At 41.3% G+C, this 18,824-nt stretch overlaps 1 protein-coding gene and 1 long non-coding RNA gene across 3 annotated transcripts in view; one reads left to right on the top strand and one right to left on the bottom strand.

Moving 5' to 3' along the window:
- Nucleotides 1-17,439, top strand: part of ccdc85al (coiled-coil domain containing 85A, like) — a 32,902-nt gene extending 15,463 nt beyond the window's left edge. Inside the window, exons 3-4 of one of the 2 annotated variants that reach the window (XM_074628989.1) lie at nt 13,052-13,109; nt 16,376-17,439. In XM_074628989.1, coding sequence (XP_074485090.1) covers nt 13,052-13,109; nt 16,376-16,394 — 77 coding nt within the window. In that variant the 3' untranslated portion in view covers nt 16,395-17,439. The remainder of the gene's footprint in view (nt 1-13,051; nt 13,110-16,375) is intronic. The other variant, XM_074628990.1, reaches the window with a different exon arrangement.
- On the bottom strand, nt 1,137-6,685 carry LOC141765275 (uncharacterized). The gene is made up of 3 exons (XR_012593437.1): nt 6,389-6,685; nt 4,923-5,010; nt 1,137-2,257 (listed from the first exon to the last, which is right to left on the bottom strand). It is a non-coding gene; the product is annotated as an uncharacterized LOC141765275 (long non-coding RNA).
- Nucleotides 17,440-18,824: the final 1,385 nt, after the last annotated feature.

The following is an 18,824-nucleotide window of genomic DNA, read 5'->3' as shown; positions in this document are numbered from 1 at the left end:
TTTAAGTGTACGCTATATTTAAATTATTTTCCTACGGGGAACTGAACTGAAACTTATTTATGCTCTCTTCAATGCCACCAGATTCCGTTGACAAAAACAGCATAGATAAGTTTCACTTTCAGTTCAGTTCCCGATTGGAAAATATTTGAAATGTTAGAGCCATTTGCACATTGGAGAAATAACTGTGGATAATTTACGTTTTGTTTTATTTGCTTAAGATAAGTAGCTCTGTATAGTTTCATTGCAGTATGCTCAATCAGGACCAGTTATGACTGCAGCCAGCCCCGTCTTCTGATTGGGTAAAAGCTAAATGGTGCTGCATGTGGTCCTTAAATGATTCAGTTGAAGCTATGGAGCCTTGAGAGCACACTAGTCTTTGACCGTGCTTAATATACCTGTTCTTGCTTGTTCACTGCTTATGTATTTCCTATTTTGTTACCATTTTTTTTGTATTTGAACACTTAAGAAAGATTTTCAGTAAACGGCTGAAACGAAGAACATGGACTACAGAGTTTTATCGAAACACGTGTCAACTACATGCTTGGACTCTATAGCTAAAGTGGGCATTTTCAAGAAGCAGACAGAGCCACACTTACACTAAATATAGTGTACACTTAAACTGATATTGATTTTTTTAAGGTGAGCCTTTCTTTTAGGTGGCTGAATACGTTTTGCTGCCGGTCCCATCCACAGCTGTACATTACTTTGCTCCGATATCAGTGCTCCTGTCTGTTTCTCCAAACTGGTGGACAGTCATCTACAGTAGGTAATACACTGACTAAGTACCTCATACAACCCCAGTTCAAAACACCCAAACTATCTCTTTAACATCTTGTAATTATGCGTGCCCATTCTCTAACATTATAAAATAAGCAGCAGAATTCTCATGATTGATGTGAACATTAACGAGGGAATTCAGTGTCAGGGGGGGCTGATGGTCATTAATGAAGGCTTCAACGGCAAAGTACTTTTTAAAATCCATCACTGGTGCAGCTTGTGAGAGAACTGAGAACACTCTTCTTCCTTCATGTTGTATAACTGTTTAACTCACCGCTGTTCTCCAGCAGTGACGCCGCTCCCTGTGGCGCACCAGGTGCCAAATACAGCACAAGCCTTTTCTTGTCAAGTCTGAATCAAGCCATTACAAATATTTTTGTTGGGCTGTCAATCAATTAAAATATTTAATCAAGATTAATCAAATGATGTCTATAGTTAATCGGGATTAATTAGAAAAAGATGAATCGCAAATTAATCGCACATTTTTATCTGTTCAAAATATATCTTAAAGGGAGATTTGTCAAGTCTTTAATACTCTTATAAATGTGGGAGTGGACAAATATGCTTGCTTTATGCAAATGTATGTATATATTTATTACTGGAAATCAATTAACAACACAAAGCAATGATTATAATCCCAAACTAGAAGTGCACTCGGAGAGCGCAGACCTCCGCCAAGGCAGGTTTCAAGTACGCCGATAAAACTGCATGTGATTATCATAAAGTGGGCATGTCTGTAAAGGGGAGACTCGTGGGTACCCATAGAACCCATTTACATTCACATATCTTGAGGTCAGAGGTCAAGGGACCCCTTTGAAAATAGTCATGCAAGTTTTTCCTCTGCAAAATTTAGCGTATGTCTGGAGCGTTATTCATCCTCCTTTGCGACAAACTATGACATGGTTGGTACCAATGAATTCCTTAGGTTTTCTTGTTTCATATGATACCAGTATCTTCACTCTAGCTTTACAACTGAGCCCGCTGCAACCTCAAAAATCCCAAGTTGCGTTAATGCGTTAAAGAAATTAGCTGGCTTTAAAACAAATTTGCGTTAACACGTTATTATCGCGTTAACTTTGACAGCGCTATATTTATGTAACATACACCTACTGTATGTCTGAATGACAAAAAGCCATTATTATAATTGATCAATGAACACAGCAATGTTATGTATTCCAAGTCTGCAAAGGGGATTAAAGTTTGCTAACATTAGCCACCAGAAGCTACTGGTCATACCAGACCAGGTAAGGTGGTATTGGCAAAACCCCTGAGTGCATTGAATTGATCCACGGTTCATGCTTATGAATCCAACTTTAAATCAGTAAGAGACAGAACGTGTCATTTCTTCTCTAAGAAGTTGCACAGTCTGTCTTTAATGCTTGGTTAGCTTGTCTGCTGTGCCTTTGTATCACTGATCAAGCAGCGGAGATGAGCTGCTTTGCTGCTGCCATCACTTTGACGTTTTTTACAGCCTCGCCATCTGTTAAGAACAGGGATAGAAAGTGAGATAACATATCGGGAGCATAACATGTCAAAACCGTTGCAGCTGACAACGTCATTATCGCTCCCTTTTCACAACACCCAGGATGTAGTTATCCATTTCCTGGGGCCATAAATCTCCCGGCCCATATTGTGCATTATGTGCATTTGATGTAATGTTTCTCCTGATGAGGATGACAGCGAGACACGTGCGCAGCTCCCATTACCGCGGATGGATGGGCTGATCCTACCGACGTGAAATGATTGGCACCACTGTCATATTTATATCATTATCTCTTACTAGTTCTCTTTCAGAGAAGTCTTTTGGTCTGTGCGATTTCCTCTCGGAGATATTGAAATCAATTTCATAACCCCTCCCCACTGCTCCAGACTGACTGGCTCATTTCCTTTACTGTTACAGCAAAAAGGTGAATTACCTCTTTCATCTGGCTTTGTGAGGGCTTTAGCTGCAGGTGGAACACGCATTCAACTGTAGTGGATGGTGATTTTCTGTGCTGGTACTTTTTTTAACAGTTTCTCTAATTGTTGGCTGATGAAGTTACAGTTTATTTAGCCATGAAAGTTTGTATTGATATCTCTTAATATTCAACATATTCTAATCATCTAGAGGGGGGCTAAAACTGTTATTTCCACTTCTGTATGAGGTGCTTTTCCATTGTTGGTGTATTACTTACAGTAGATGACGGTCGACACGCTGCCAGCTTAGAGAAACAGACAGGAGTCAGCGGCGCCGGAATGAGTTTTGAAGTAGGGGGGCAGCTTTGTATGACGTAGGCTAATACATTGTTTCCCACAGGATTTTGAGAGACTGTTGTGGGTGACATTTTAAAGTTAAATGCATCAATTTGGAGCACATTGAGAGCAGGGAGAGAGGGCGCACTGCGCAGCGAGAACTTATTCAATGGCCCCGGGCAACGTGGTCGCGGCGCACCAGACGATGTGCCCGGCGAGGGCCAGCCCGCAAGTTGAGAAGTGTAAAAATATTTTGGGTTCATTATGAAACGGTAGCGGGCTGGATGTCAGATCACTTTGATTTAATTTGAATTAGGCTACACAATGGTTGATTATGATTGGATAAAGACCCACAGCACACTCTGCTCCGCCGGTTGAAAAATGTGGATAAATATATTATTCAGTGCTTTTTTATTGGGCATCAACCTCGCATTTACACACGTAGTGTCGAAAAAAAAAAAATAGACTTGAAGAGTAAATAAAGGCTTCAGTTCAGGTTGCGGTTACGTAAGACACAGCTGAGATGGAGCCATGTAGACAGCTGCTGTACAGATTAAAATGAGAGCGCATCTGTAGAGTAGAAAACACTTCTGACACCCTCCAGTCTTGTCATGCACGGGGTGGACGGGAATGATTGAAACATATTTTCTGTACAATTTTTTGCAATATTTGGGCATTTGCGGGGATACAGTGATTCGCGACCTTAAAAGAAAGTGGGCCGTAAAGTACTACTACTACTTCCAACCGGTACCAACACCGGAGCAAAGCAATACAGTGCTGTGGATGAGGACGGCAGAAAAACTTATTTTAGCCATCTAAAAGTAAGGCTCACCTATAAAAAAATCGATATCCGTTTAAGTGTACACTATATTTAGAATATTTTCACTGCTTCATCTTGCTGTCAGACAGCCCTTTTCTTCTCCTGTTCGACAGGGAACTGAACTGAAAGTGAAACTTATCTTTGCTCTCTCCAAAGCCAGCAGGATCAGATGACAAAAAAAGTATAGATATGTTTCACTTTCAGTTCAGTTCGCCGTCGGACAATATTCTAAATATAGTTAAAAGGATGTCAATTTTTTTAGGTTAGCCTTTTTCGGTGGCTGAAATATGTTTGTCTGAAGTCCCCGTCCACAGCACTGTATTGCTTTGCTCCGGTGCCGGTGCTCCTGTCTGTTTCTCGATGCTGGGGGCATACCAACCGTCATTTACTGCAAGTAATACATCTACTATGGATAAGTACCTCAAACAACCACGCTTCAAAACACCCAAACTACCCTTTAGCAGAAGGATGCCTTCTCCACACCTAGATGTAACCCCGAAGGCACCGTACACCAGCGATAATGTCCGCTCATCCCTTAGGCGTTGCATAACGAAATGTTACTCAAATTCTATATTTCGTTGCGTTTTCCTGACGTAAACAGCTTCAACATTGTTTTATTTTTATATCTGATGCAATGCATTGCATTATTTCCATCTCAAGACAAAGGGCCTTTTAACATGACACAACTACAGAAGGATTAGTTGTTTTCATCAGGGAGAGCAGAGACAAAACAGTCTGAGAGAGTGTAAACAAGTTTCCGCCTCAGGATATGGGTCATCAAGGTCCGAAGGCTTGTGGGAGTTGAGAAGACAGAAGCCATTAAATGCAGATCCTCGATGCTAGAGGAAGCAGCAAGGAAATCCTGGGATGCTTGAAATCTAACATCATTCACAGCTGGTGAAATTGCCATCCCCAAACACACACACACACACACACACACACACACACACACAGATACCACAATCCTCTACACGCTTCTGTATGCCCGGCCTGTTATATTATTTAACAGCACTGAGGAGTGATGGGCGGTGACATGTTAAAATAGGACAACAGCAGTTTATGTTGCAAATGTCTGCTTAAATATTTGATTTACCTTTGAGAGTCATAGCTGAATGCGCACCACACCAATGCGACTGACAACACGGGCCCTTGTAGAAGGTGGAGGGATGATGTGAGGGGGCCTGAACACGGAGAACAAAAGTAAGAAAAGAAGAAGAGTTGAGCGCTGTCACTACGTCAGCGCTCGCTTCTGTAAATCATTCTGATGGTATTATTTTCCCGCTCTGCTGATCTCTTTTGTTTAAATATGAAATACAGAAATGGTGGTTTCAGAACAAAGATTTGAAATTTTAGCACCCACACAAAACACAAAAATTCCTGGTATACTACTAATCTATACTTGCATGAGTATGTGCTCCCTTTTGATATATGAGTGTGTACGTCTGTCTGTGTCCCTGAGATCAACCAAGGCAAAATAACTACACATAAACAAACACTCCAATTATCAGGCTCTACTCCAGGGAGTTTGGTGCTCTCATCTCTCCTCAGTCTACTTCAGCCAAACTGCAGAAACCACGGCTTCAAGTCATTTGCCGATCCTACCTGCTGCCATCACTCACTTCATTACAGTTCTTACGCAGCACAAAGAAGACACTTACAATTAATTATAGCCGCATGGCAGCTTTTCTTCTGTCATACCAAATGTGTCTAATTTGACAATAAATGTGAAGCTTAAAGCAGAAGTAATCAAGATTGGAGCAAATATGATTAAAAAAACATTTTGTTTTATAAAACAGTCACTATATCCTGACAGTAGTGCATGAGACAGGTAATCTGAAAACAAAAATCATGTGCCTCTGTGTCCTCCAGTGCTCCTAATGGCATCTGCAAGATTTCACAGACCAGAGGAAAACAACCAATCAGAGCCGAGCTGGAGCCTGCTGTCTCTGAGCAGCTGTCAATCACTCACAAACTCTGATCAAACGGTCAAACTAGGCAGCGCTGATCAAATGTGAATCAATATTCTGTTACGTTAATGCCTATTTCTAATCTCAAATGTTTTCAGAAACATCTTGTAGTGTACTGTTTAGCTGTAAAATGAGAAAGTTTGTGACCCGGCAGCCATGTTGAGATCAGTTGAGGAAATACCAAGCACCGCCAATATGTCAATAGTAGCCATAATAAAGTGTGATCTATTCATCCATTGTATGCTGAAAGCTTTTTATAATATCACTGTCCCGTCTCGACGGCTATATCCTACTTTTGAGTATTCCGTTAAATTAATAAGTCTTTTAATTTATGCATTCACACATCGGCAACTTTTTCTTTTGCCAGTTTTCCTTCCCGCATTTGGTAGCTTCAACTGTTTTACTGTTAGTCTGGATTATGTGTTTAACTTCTTCGTATTTGTCTAATATTAAACTGTGCTCTTCCTTTGTAAAATATGCCGCTCTGCTGACAGTAGACTTGTCCATGTTTGTGATTGGTCGCATGCTGCAAACACCGGCCCTTTATGTGAACGCGCTCATAGCCAGAATGAGAATCCCTGGGTTGACTGACCGAGTTGATAACCAGCGTCGTAGGACCGCTTAGCAGGATCTCGGTTGTTAGGGTTAGTGAAGCCAGATAACGAGAAGATATCGTGGGTATATTGAACTCGCTTCGTAGTTCAGGCCTCTGGGCTGTTATATCTATTGACAAATTTCAATACATTTTACATGGTGTGTCCTTGCCAACAGTCTGGCTGGAAGTGGAGAGAGGGAGGAGAGCCCGCAAGGGCTGAGGGAAGCCGGCTTTTTAAACCACTTGCTTGAAGGCTGCACCAATCAGCTCCATGGAATCATCTACACGCACACACACACACACGCACACACACACACACACAATCAATCGACCACTCAGCCAATCAGCCAATCTCACCTGCAGCTCATCGCACACACAGCAGAGAGAGAGAGAGAGAGAGAGAGAGAGAGAGAGAGAGATCCATACAGAACACAGGCACAAAGCACATTAGAGACACTCATACACAAATACAGAGATAAACGTTAATACGACCTCGGGCTGGCAACAAGTGATGCAATGTATGATTTCCAGTTAGTCAAAAATTACCTTTCACTGCCATTTGAAGACACTATGCAACATTTCCTATCATTGCTGTAACTACCGTAACAATAGTGCAATTACTTGACTAAGGTCTGGAGAAAATGTAAAAAAAAAAAAAAGCACTTTGGGAAGAGAACTTTGGAAATCCTCAGGCAGCCATTAAGAGTTTGAAAAGGCAGTAAATGACACCTTGACAAGCCACCAGGGTCTCTCCAACGCTGACTGACAGCTAATGCGTCCATGAATGACAACCAGCGTAGCCAATCAGCATATCGGTGCCACAGTCTAGTGCAGCAGAAACGACCAAAGCAGTGGAATTCCCCAGACCTGAAGTGGTATCGACTTGAAGTCTGGCCTCTCAAGACGTCTGTGGGACTGTGACTTGAATCCGTAAATATCCTGCATTTTTTTTTTTGTGTGTTTCCACTTGGTGTACGTGTTCTGGCCACTCATAATCTCAGTGTTATGCATTCAGAGCTTGGCCTCGTCCTCCGGAGTTGCACGTAACAGCACTGACTGTAGCTCCCCGAGGGACATCAAGACGAGTAGCTGTGCTGCCAGGCAGCCCCGCTGACTGACTGACTGTCTTCCTGATTGTCTGACTGACTGCTAGCCTAAACGGAAGGTCACTGATCTACCATGCATCTCCACAGGCTTTCCTGCCCAGTCGGCCTGAATAATTTATGTGGCAGATTTTTAGGAGATCTGAGGGAACGGCCATGTGAAATTATCTTGCATTGATCCTGTTAGTTGAGAGAAGGGGGGGGTTGATGGATCAAAGAGGATTGAGAGAGCAGTTGTGAGGAGAGCAGGTTCTTGTGTTTACTGGATTGATTCAGACATCAATAACAACGTGATTGCTGGTTTTGATGAATTATACGGATTCACTGCTCATTCAGATTTTTATGTCTCCGCACCGACAACAGCCGTGACTGAAGGCATTATGTTTTAGGGTTGTCCGTCCGTCCGTCAGTACGTCTCCGGAACGCCTGGAGTGAATTTCTTCAAATTTGCAAATTTGGCACAAACATCCACCTCGACTCAAGCATCAACTGATTTGATTTTGGTGGTCAAAGGTCAAAAGTCAAGGTCACTGTGACCCCACGTCCGTCCCATTCTCGTGAAATCTCAAGAACGCTTTGAGAAAATTTCTTCAAATTTGGCAAAAACGTCCACTTGGACTCAAGGATGAAATAATTAGATTATGTTGGCCAAAGGTCAAAGGTCAAGGTCACTGTGACCCCCACGTCCGTTCCATTCTCAAGAAAACGATATCTCAAGAACGCCTGGCGGTTATTGTATTACATCTGGCACAAACATCCATTCAGACTCAAGGATAACTGATTAGAATTTGGTGGTCAAACGTCAAGGTCACTGTGACCTCACAAAACACGTTTTTGGCCATAACTCAAGAATTCATATGCTAATTATTACAATTTGACAAACAGGAAAAAAGTGATGACATTTTGGACGGACATGGATGTAAACTGCAACTTGACTGGTGAGGCGGTAATTCAGAGCTGCTTTAGATCCCAGGCTCCTTTTAAATAATGTTCAAAAACAAAACAGCCTTGAATCTCTTATATAAACCAGAATTATGAGTTATATAGAGTTAATAATTGGAGTCTGGCTGCAGAGGGAACAGGGTTCCCCATCCGGAACAGTGATTTATTCAGTGTGGGAGCAGCTTCTCCCCGGCCAATCTCTCAGATCTCTTTGTGGGGAAATTTAGAGCCTTTCAATCGAGCTCTGGTGTACAGAGGTGTAATTTAAGGGAGCTTAGGCCCCACATTATTCTTGAGTAATCACATTATCTATATGCTCTTGCTCTGACCCACACAGAGCCCTCTTCCCTCTACACATCTCTCACATCCTGTTTAATCCAATTTGGGTTTTAACGCCTTGCCCATAACTAAATCAACAAACACCGTTCAAGTGCACTGTATGTTTTCTCACTGTATAACTCTCCTTGAAGAGGTCACGAGATCAAGTTCACTTTAAAGGGATTTTCTGTATTTTGGCACATGCCTGCTGTGTGTTAACGGGACTGCTCCATCACGAGACAGCAGTTTGTAATCTTGTGACCTGCGTGTGTGTGTGACTGCAGACCTTTAGACAGTAAATCCATTTAAGCTAATTGTTCTTGTGCTGTCCTAAGACCCAGAACTGAGTTGGCTTGATACGCTGAACAAAAAACTATATTGTTTCCACCAGCTGTTACTTCAAATCTTTCATGCAGTGTCGTTCTTTACTGACATATTTTGTATAACTGAGCATTCCTTGTTGTGTTTGTAGTCTGATTCCTGACTGTACTGTAAGCTAACTGTAGGCTATCACAGGTGTATCTACTGTGATGTACAGAGCTGCCAGACTGATACCAAAAATAATGCAACGAGACAAAAATATCAAGCATGTTTGAAAGTGATCTGGGCGTCCCAGACAAGGTAATGAGCTCAAGAGCAGAGGGGCGCCAACCTTCATATGGCAGGGTGATGTCAAGGCCTTGCAGACATGTGTTTATTATGAGAAATCATCTGGATCACATCTGGAGCTAATCACATTGTAGGCTACAATGGGCCTACTGTTTATTTTGCACCAATATAACCAACATTCATGTTTCAGATCTCTGGAAACAAACCAAAAACACATCCTGGAAACAGTCATTGCTTGGCCATATATTGATATCGATCTATTAGAGCATGTTCAAAGTCCTGCTTTCAAATGTACCATTTAAATAGCTATCAGCTACACTTCCTGTAGACTTTGCGTGTTTGTTTCTGTTGGAAGACTCTCGACAGACCAACGCAACCTTCAAGGCAAACGGTGACAGATGGTGACAGCCAACAACAGCTACTTCTTCATTAGCCTTGCTAGAATGTACTAGTACTCAGTGGGCTACCTCAACATTAGTTGAGGTCTTCTCCTTTGCAGTAACACACATCAAGCAACCCCACTTCCACTGTAAATCTTCTGCTGACTGCAAATGAATGAAATGAATCTGGACGTCCCAGACAAGGCTCGGAGCGCAGGAACAGAGGGAACGCCAACCATGTGTTTGTTATGAAAATGTATCTGGAACACATCTGGAACTTTGTACAGCGGGTACTTGGCCTAATATTAAACAGTACACTACAAGATGTTTCTGAAAACATTTTACGCAAGAAATAGGCATGATTGACAGCTGCCGCCGTTGAATGAACAGCCAACAGGAACGCTCTCTCTCTGAAATGACCTGTGATTGGTCAAAGTCTCCCGTCACGGGCTAGATTTTAAAGCCTGAAAACAGAGCCATGAGGAGGTGCAGAAGTCTAGTGTTCTCTCAGAACACTTGAATTACAAAATACTGAAAGGTTATTATGGGATTTTTGCAAAAACATTCTGCCTACCCCCACTTTAATACTGATTTTATTTGTAGCATCAATCCAAAACCACACGCAGAAACTGCTGGGAAGTCATTGCTAGACCACACAATGTTTGTATCGATCTATCAGAGCATGTTCAGAAAGTCCTGCTTTCAAATGTAACATCTGAACAGCTCGATCAGCTACACTTCCTGTAGACCTTCTGTGTCTTTGTGTTTATGTGTGCGGAGGAAGTGGGCATGTGATCATGTATTTACCGCTCTCTATGAGCTCTGCTTTAGCCGTGAAATCAATTCCCTTCCACACACCCTGACCTCCAAATTCAAATACCATCCAGCCCACCGCTGCATCCCCCGACTTTTGAAAGGAGTTTTTATATCTCTTTGTGCTGTCTTACCTCACCTCCCCTCCTCCCCCATAAGGATAAACAGAGCGAGGGAAGGGGCAGGGAAGTGAGTAGTGAAGGTGGCTACTGGAATCTTTTGCAGAACTCAGCGGTCACAAGAGCGTTATGAATCTTTAATGAGAGATGTTAGCGCACCAAGGAAAGGAAATGTGCTGAAAACATGATTATAGGCTCATGGGGAGGAAACCGTTGGTGGAGAGAGAAAGAGAGCCAGAGAGATATCAAGTGTGGGGAGGGGGGGCAAGGATAAAAGAATTGTTTTGAAGGGCAAAGGAGGTACAGAGGGATAACATTTTTTTTTTTTTAAAAGCTTGGACCGCTTAAGGCAAAGGCATTTTTTCGCCGCTTAACCGAACCAAGTTCTGACCAGAAGTGCTCACAGAGCCAAAGAGAACGAGGGGCAAATACAGTGTGTCCTGTACTTTAAAACTGCTTTAGATTAACACCGTTTTGTTTGACAGCAACATTTTTCTTGCCCAGCAGAAATAAAGCAGCACAGGAGTTTTTGTGGATGTTGAGACAGAGTCCAGAGCCGGCCTGCTCTGTGTTTAAGGACTATAATGTTTATTGCGACAGTGTGATGTCTTACACTTGTCAGCGTGAGAAAGCACGGCTGAACTTTAAGTGAACAAAGAAATCTATCACTCTTTCAGCGAAATAAATCCTTGTTTCTGTCTCTCGCTGTCCGCTCCCTTTAGTCTCCTGCTATTGTTCCACGTTATCTACTTGTCTTAAATTTGATACACTTTGAGATTAAGGTATAGCGAAATCAGTCTGACTGTAGGTGTTTATGTGTGTGTACATTATGATTCACATTTTCTGTGAAGGTTGATGCCACTATGCTCGCTGTCACTTGCACCATCGCAGCAGAGACTGAAACAGACGAGGGGGGCATGTGGAAAAGTTGTAAATGCTGCTTTACACAATGCAATATAAAGGGATAGCCATGGATGGTCTGAGTGAACTATGTCTGTCAGTGAATTCTATAGGCTCATCTAGCTGCGCATTTACTGTAGATTGTTACTTTTGTCACGAAATGCTTTGAGTTTATAGAACAAAATAGAGAGAAATATGCATATTCGCTTTCTTGCCAAGAGTTAGAGGAGAACACTGATACCTCTTGTCTGTATTAAGGGTGCCTTCAAATGAAACTTGTGAGCTCGTGTTTATGACATGGGAAGTTGTGTACACAATATGCTTGGCATTCAAGCGGTTAAGTCGTGAGAACATCGCTGCTAAGCAACGGCAATATTAACGTTACTGTCGGCGTCTAGAAGCCACAGAGGCTAACAAGCTAGCAAGTGGGTAACATAATGTAGGAAATGCAAAAGCATAATGACAGAGGAAAAAGATGAGGCCGTTGGGTATATCAACATCTTCCTCAGACATATTATAAAATTACAAAGAAAAACAATATTCGACTAAAATTACAATATATTAACTTATTATGCGCCGAAAAATTAACTTCCATTGCCTCCGCCATGTCTGACGTCAACAGATGCGTCCCATCTCATAAATCTGAGTTTTCAGAAACGTTCCACTTACGAGGTCGTGAATACCACAAGAGGGGGGCGTTCATATGGACTCTTCTCGTGAACACGGTGAACACGAGCCCTTTTGAAGGGCGTGATGACGTTTAGCAACCGCCTTTTTTAAGACACGTAAAAGCTTCAAAATTCATGAGTGGGATATTTACTGACATATTTTATGTCGTAGAACAAAACATATAAAATCTCTTCAGCTTGCGTTAATCACAGACCTTATTTCAGGCATATAACCAAAAAACCCATTCAATAAACCCATTGACTTCCAGACGAGGGAACCAAAAGTGCTAAAATGCTAACTCATTTCCGGGTTTTAGGACTCATTCCTGTAGCACTCTATTGTTTGCTAAGAAATAATACCACGTAACTGCACTTTGGACAGAACCAGGCTATCTGTTTCCCCCTGCTTCCAGTCTTTTTGCTAAACTAAGCTAATCGCTTCCTGGCTATAGGTCCATACACATGAGAGTAATATCAATCTTCTCATCTAACTCTCTGCAAAAATAATAATAATAATAATGATTGCCAAAATGTCAAAGTATTCCTTTATGTATCGTTCAGCCAGCGTGAGTGGTTTCTGGGACAATAATAAACATTACCAATTCCATCTTTTACATACATTTCCGCTGATGACAAAAACTTGTAGTACTCCATCACCATCTTTTATTAATGAGTAAGTTTCCCTTGTTTCGGCAGTCTAAAAAAGACAGACGTCAGCCCCAAATCATTAGATTAATGAGGAGCTCTTCTCTTGTCAAAACAACACATTTAAAACTCGTCTCTTCCTCTGTCTCTCTCTCTGTCACAGCTTTGATATCAGCCGGCTGCTGCACCAACAACTGTAGAAACGTCAAGCTATGGGACAGGTAAGAAACCCCTCTCCACCTTGTTTCTTTTTTCGTGAACCTAATTAGAGTCTTTTGAAAGAAGAACAGCCAAAGAAGGTCATTGTATGCTCTTTCCACGAGGGCCCATAATCCTGTAATTAGCTTCCATTATTCTATTTTACCATACAGAGTGCTTCCTTCAGCTGGAGTCTTGAAACCTATTTACATTTAACAGTTGGCTTGGAGGGTATTTGTGAGGACAATCAGAAATCTCTCTGTCGGGACTGTACGAAAAAAATTGACTATTTTTCCCACTCTGCTCTCTCGCTAATCATGAGGTGATCAACACAATATCTCTGATTTATATTGTGTTGTGATCCCCTGTCATTGCAGGGTCAGTCCTTGAGTTAGGCCAGCGTCCCAGCTCCAGATGAGTAATGTGTTTGCATGCTTGGTCTGGGCCAGGTGTAATCACAGTGGGTTTACAGTACGGTGGGACTACAGAGTTAGAGGTGACCCCATCCTGTCCCCGTGTGGTCTGCCATCCTACATCTTCAATCAAGCCCCAGCGGGGGGCGAGATGGCCGTGTTAATATTTAATGACTACAAGACAAGACATACCTCCCTCCTAGAGGATAGTCACGCCCCCCAGCTAGAACACACACACACACACACACACATACAAACACGCATAACTGCACACATTCTATGGTGGCCTTTTCTTCCTGTGGATGAACACTGCCTCCTCCTTTTCTTTCTATGGCCGTGCTTTTTCAGCCCACTCGCCTCATACAAAAATATCAATGACTCAGTTGAGGAACAGAAGAAAGTGTACTTCATGTCAGTAGATGATTTGCGAGCTCAGAGAAAAAGCAACAAGGATGTGCTACCAGTGCAGACTGAAGTCAGGTCCCGTGGCCGTCCCTGGGCTCTCTGCTGTGGAGGAGACAGACACAGGCAGGAACAAAAGGATCTGTCACTGATAAGCAACACAAAAGCCTGCAGAGATGAACATCTTACTCACTTAAACTCTCTGTCTGTTTCATTTGCTTCCACCGGATTTATGCAGCTAGTCTATCTCTCTGTCTGTCTGTCTATCTATCTATCTATCTATCTATCTATCTATCTATCTATCTATCTATCTATCTATCTATCTATCTATCTATCTATCTGTCTGTCTATCTATCTATCTATCTATCTATCTATCTATCTATCTGTCTATCTGTCTATCTATCTATCTATCTATCTATCTATCTATCTATCTATCTATCTATCTATCTATTAGAGCTGTCAATCGAATAAAATATTTAATCGCGATTAAACGCATGATGGTCTATAGTTAATCATGTGATTAATTGCAAATTAATTGCAAATTAATTGCAAATTTTTTTATTTGTTCAACATGTACCTTAAAGGGAGATTTTTCAATTTATTTAATACTCTTATCGACATGGGAGTGGGCAAATGTGCTGCTTTATGCAAATGTATGTATTTATTTATGGGAGTATTTATTATTATAAATCAATTAACAACACAAAATAATGACAAATATTGTCCAGAAACCCTCACAGGTACTGCATTTAGCATAAAAAATACGCTCAAATCATAACATGGCAAACTGCAGCCCAACAGGCAACAACAGCTGTCAGTGTGTCAGTGTGCTGACTTGACTATGACTTGCCCCAAACTGCATGTGATTATCATAAAGTGGGCATGTCTGTAAAGGGGAGACTCGTGGGTACCCATAAAACCATTTTCATTCACATATCTTGAGGTCAGAGGTCAAGGGACCTCTTTGAAAATGGCCATGACAGTTTTTCCTCGCAAAAATTTTGCGTAACTGTAGAGTGTTATTTATCCTCCTTGGTGACAAGCTAGTATGACATGGTTGGTACCAATGGATTCCTTAGGTTTCGTAGGCTACAATCTAAAAATTGCAAGTTGCATTAATGCGTGTGGCAGCAAAACTAATTTGCATTTACGCGTTATTATCACTTTAATTTGACAGCCCTACTATCTATCTATCTATCCATCTATCCATCTATCTATCTATCTATCTATCTATCTATCTATCTATCTATCTATCTATCTATCTATCTATCTATCTATCTATCTATCTATCTATCTATCTATGACAAGTTGTAACTAATGGCTTTATTTATGGTTAATAAATCATTTGCTATTGCTTCAGGAACAAGCCAAGAGCATCCTTTGGGTTGCCAGATTGTGAAAAATCCCTTTGGCTCTGGTGCATCTGGACCAAAATCCATGTATTAACAGCGTATAAATATTTACAACTGCAGACTTGATGGATTATTGTAAAAACTGAATATTGCCTTCAAGGTTAACTTCCGTATTTCTGTTGGAGAGTACAAGAGTCAGGAGACCTGTACTTATTTGGCAAGAGAACACAGGTGAATAGGGCTTTTTTTCACAGAAGACACATAATGTTGATTGAATTACATTTAGATGCTTCGGCTTCAAGGTCCTGTTATCGTGCATGCTGCCACACTGTCACACTGTCACGGCTTACGGGGACACTTGAATAGAACGGAGCCTGAACACCTGTGTTTTTCCTACTGTGAAAATGTCAAAATGTCTGCTGTGAAAAGGAGAATGTTTGCGTTGCTAGTGGACGAGTTTTAATCACCAGAAAATTGAGTAATGATTTCTTACTTGGCGATTATTCAGCAAAAATACATGCAAACATTGTGGTCATGAATGCCGGATTTCATCCCACAGAAGCTGGACTTCCTATTAGATCAGTTGTGTTATCCTGACTTCATTCAGCCTAACCAAGCGGGGATGTCAATAGCTTTATAATCAACAATAGGTTAATTTAATACCGCTATTACTCATCAAATTTCTCATGAAATACATGTGTTAAGCACATAGACTGTATATAAAGATGGGCAACATAACAGCTCCCCAAAAGTGAAGCCGAAACATCTCAATCGCCCCCTGGTGGCTGGCTGCAGTATAGGTCTTAAAGCCCGCCTCCTCCATGTTAGCGGATGGGACATGGGCCAAACTAAAAGGTCAAAGTACATGTCAAATAATTTTTTCCCAAAGATGGTTTCTGTCATTTTAGGTAGTTCTTATCACGCTGGTGGATGTTCAAGTGTTCAACCGCCCGATCACTACTGCGCAGACTCTGCCTCCAAATGACGTAAAAATCTTTGAAATCATGTTGCTACAAAAACAAACATGCATTTGCAGGTTTGAGTAACACTTTATCGCTACCATCACAAAAATTATACTGTAATAATAAGAACTCTTCTTCTTGTTCTTCTATTCCCGTACAGTTTTGATGCCTCCTCTTGACCCCAACTTGACCAGCTAGGCTCCTCAAGGGTCGCAGTCTCTGGCCTTGATAGACACGAGGGCCCCCGGACGCCACCCTCCACGACTCTGGATGGCCAGTCGTCCACGGCCTCTTCCACGTCCACAGCCCTGAACAAGCCTGCCTCCATGTTTTCATTTCTACATATCGAGAGTTAGAGAGAAGAGGGGGAGTTTTTTTTGGGGGGGGGGATGCTATTAGTACGGTTGGCAAAACTTGCGAAGACTGCCGCAGCTAAATGGATTAGAGTGGATATCTCTCCCTTCCAACTGTGACACGGCTACCTCCCGGAGAGCACCCAGAGAAAGGGAGGGACGCTGGGGATCGGTGAGCGAAGATGTAGACAACTCTGCACTGTTCGTGCTGCTACCCTCTGTTTACAAATGTACATCATTGGTGGAGAAGCACATAAATTAAACTTTCTATACCCTGCTGTTCCAAACCTTTACTTTCCCACACGTTTCCCCTCCCTCTTTATCCACTCCCTCCCTCCTCTACTTCATCTTCAGATAGTGTGTACTGAGACTGGTGTAATCTAATGTTCTGTCTCAGTCTCCAAATCCAGCCGATCACACGATCGCCATCGTCTTCAACGTTTTCAGCCATTTCAACTGAATTTAAAAACGAAACAAAAAGCATATTTGTCAAAGATGTTCTAGCAAAGAAAAAAAAACAACCTCTTCCTGTGTCTTAAACCGAGATGGTCATCATTACTAGCTGCTGACAGATGTTCTAGTTCTATAAGATGCAATGTTCAGGTGTAATTTTTCTTTTTTGTATTATCTTCTTTGCTCCCGTAAAGCGCCTATATTGAAGCTGGGGAGAAGATTATACGTTTCTCCATGTTGTTTTTTACAAGGAAGTAAAGTCAAAGTAAAAAGTAGATTATTGGATTAGTTTTCTATATATCTATATATATAAATATAATATGATTATTATTTTTGACTTACTGGTATTAGAACTATTATATGAAGATGCATATGATATATATATCAAATAATAAACAGACTTCTTTATGTAAAGGTGCATCGCTTGTTCAGGTTTTATTTCAGTGTGCTGAAATGACTGGGAGGTGAGTGTGTGGTGACCTTTGACCCTGCAGCCGGAAGGCACATTGGACACGTTGTGAGGCAGATTATAAGGTTAGGAAAAAAAATCTATAAGTCACATACAGCAGCAATGACAAAATAAGATCACAGTGTGAGTTGTTTGAATGTTGTTGTTGTTGTTTGAAGAAAGTAAAGTAATCATGCAAAAACACATCCTGACCACCGCACGTTAAACGTCACATGATGTCTCATCCTGTCAGTTGGGAGACAATAGGGTCAAACCGGAGGGAATTTCCCATTAAGTCACTGGAACTGTAACAGCCAGTTCCCCTTCCTCTGCACCCATCACCTTCCCTCACATCCTGACCAACAGGCTCAATCCAGTCGTGCAATAACATCTGCTACACTACTAAGGATTTCCGACACCATTGTGTGTGTGTGTGTGTTTATGATTTGGTCAAAGGGTAAAGCTTCTATATATTTGTTGCTGTCAACAAATCCCCTGAAGAGAACCAACAATGTTACTTTTGAAAATAGTCTTTTTTCACAAGCCTTTGGCATCAAACTGATTTATTCCAACTGAAAAAACAGGTCACAAATATATAGTTTCATTTTTAAAAAAAGACTGAAGAATTTCCTGAAACAGCTGGGCACTGTAGCTTTTAGCAAACGTTAGTCAAACAAGAGTAAATAAACCATTTGTCGGGAACTATTTTCTGCTGTGGATGAATACACATTTGGTACGGTGAGAATTTACAGCAGCAGTACAGTATATGCAGGCTCGACTCAAAATAAACTGCAGTGCCGTGTTTATCATAAAGAAGGAACATGTTACCCAGAGCAACAGTGTGGCTCACTGATGTGTTTTTAATGGGGCTGTCAAAGTTAACGCGATAATGACACATTAATGCAACTTCGTTTTAATGCCAGCAATTTCTTTTAAGCATTAACGCAACTTGCAATTTTTAGGTTGTATCGGGCTCAAAGCTAGAGTGAAGATACTGGCATCATATGAAACTAGAAAACCTGAGGAATCCATATAATTTCACGTCACGAAAGAGGTTAAATAACGCTCCAAACTTATGCAAAATTTTGGCGAGGAAAAACTGTCATGGCCATTTTCAAAGGGGTCCCTTGACCTCTGACATCAAGATATGTGAATGAAAATAGGTTCTATAGGTACCCAGGACATTTCCAGTAATAAATATATAAATACATTTGCATAAAGCAATCATATTTATCCACTCCCATGTTGATAAGAGTATTAAATACTTGACGAATCCCTATTTAAGGCACATTTTGAACAGATAAAAAAATGTGTGATTAATTTAAGATTAATCGCGATTAACTATGGACAATGAT

The sequence above is a fragment of the Sebastes fasciatus genome, chromosome 3 (assembly GCF_043250625.1).
Source record: "Sebastes fasciatus isolate fSebFas1 chromosome 3, fSebFas1.pri, whole genome shotgun sequence".
In the NCBI taxonomy this organism is placed as follows: domain Eukaryota; kingdom Metazoa; phylum Chordata; class Actinopteri; order Perciformes; family Sebastidae; genus Sebastes; species Sebastes fasciatus.
The sequence above is the reverse complement of the archived record's forward strand: the minus strand, read 5'-3'. Positions and strand labels throughout refer to the sequence as shown.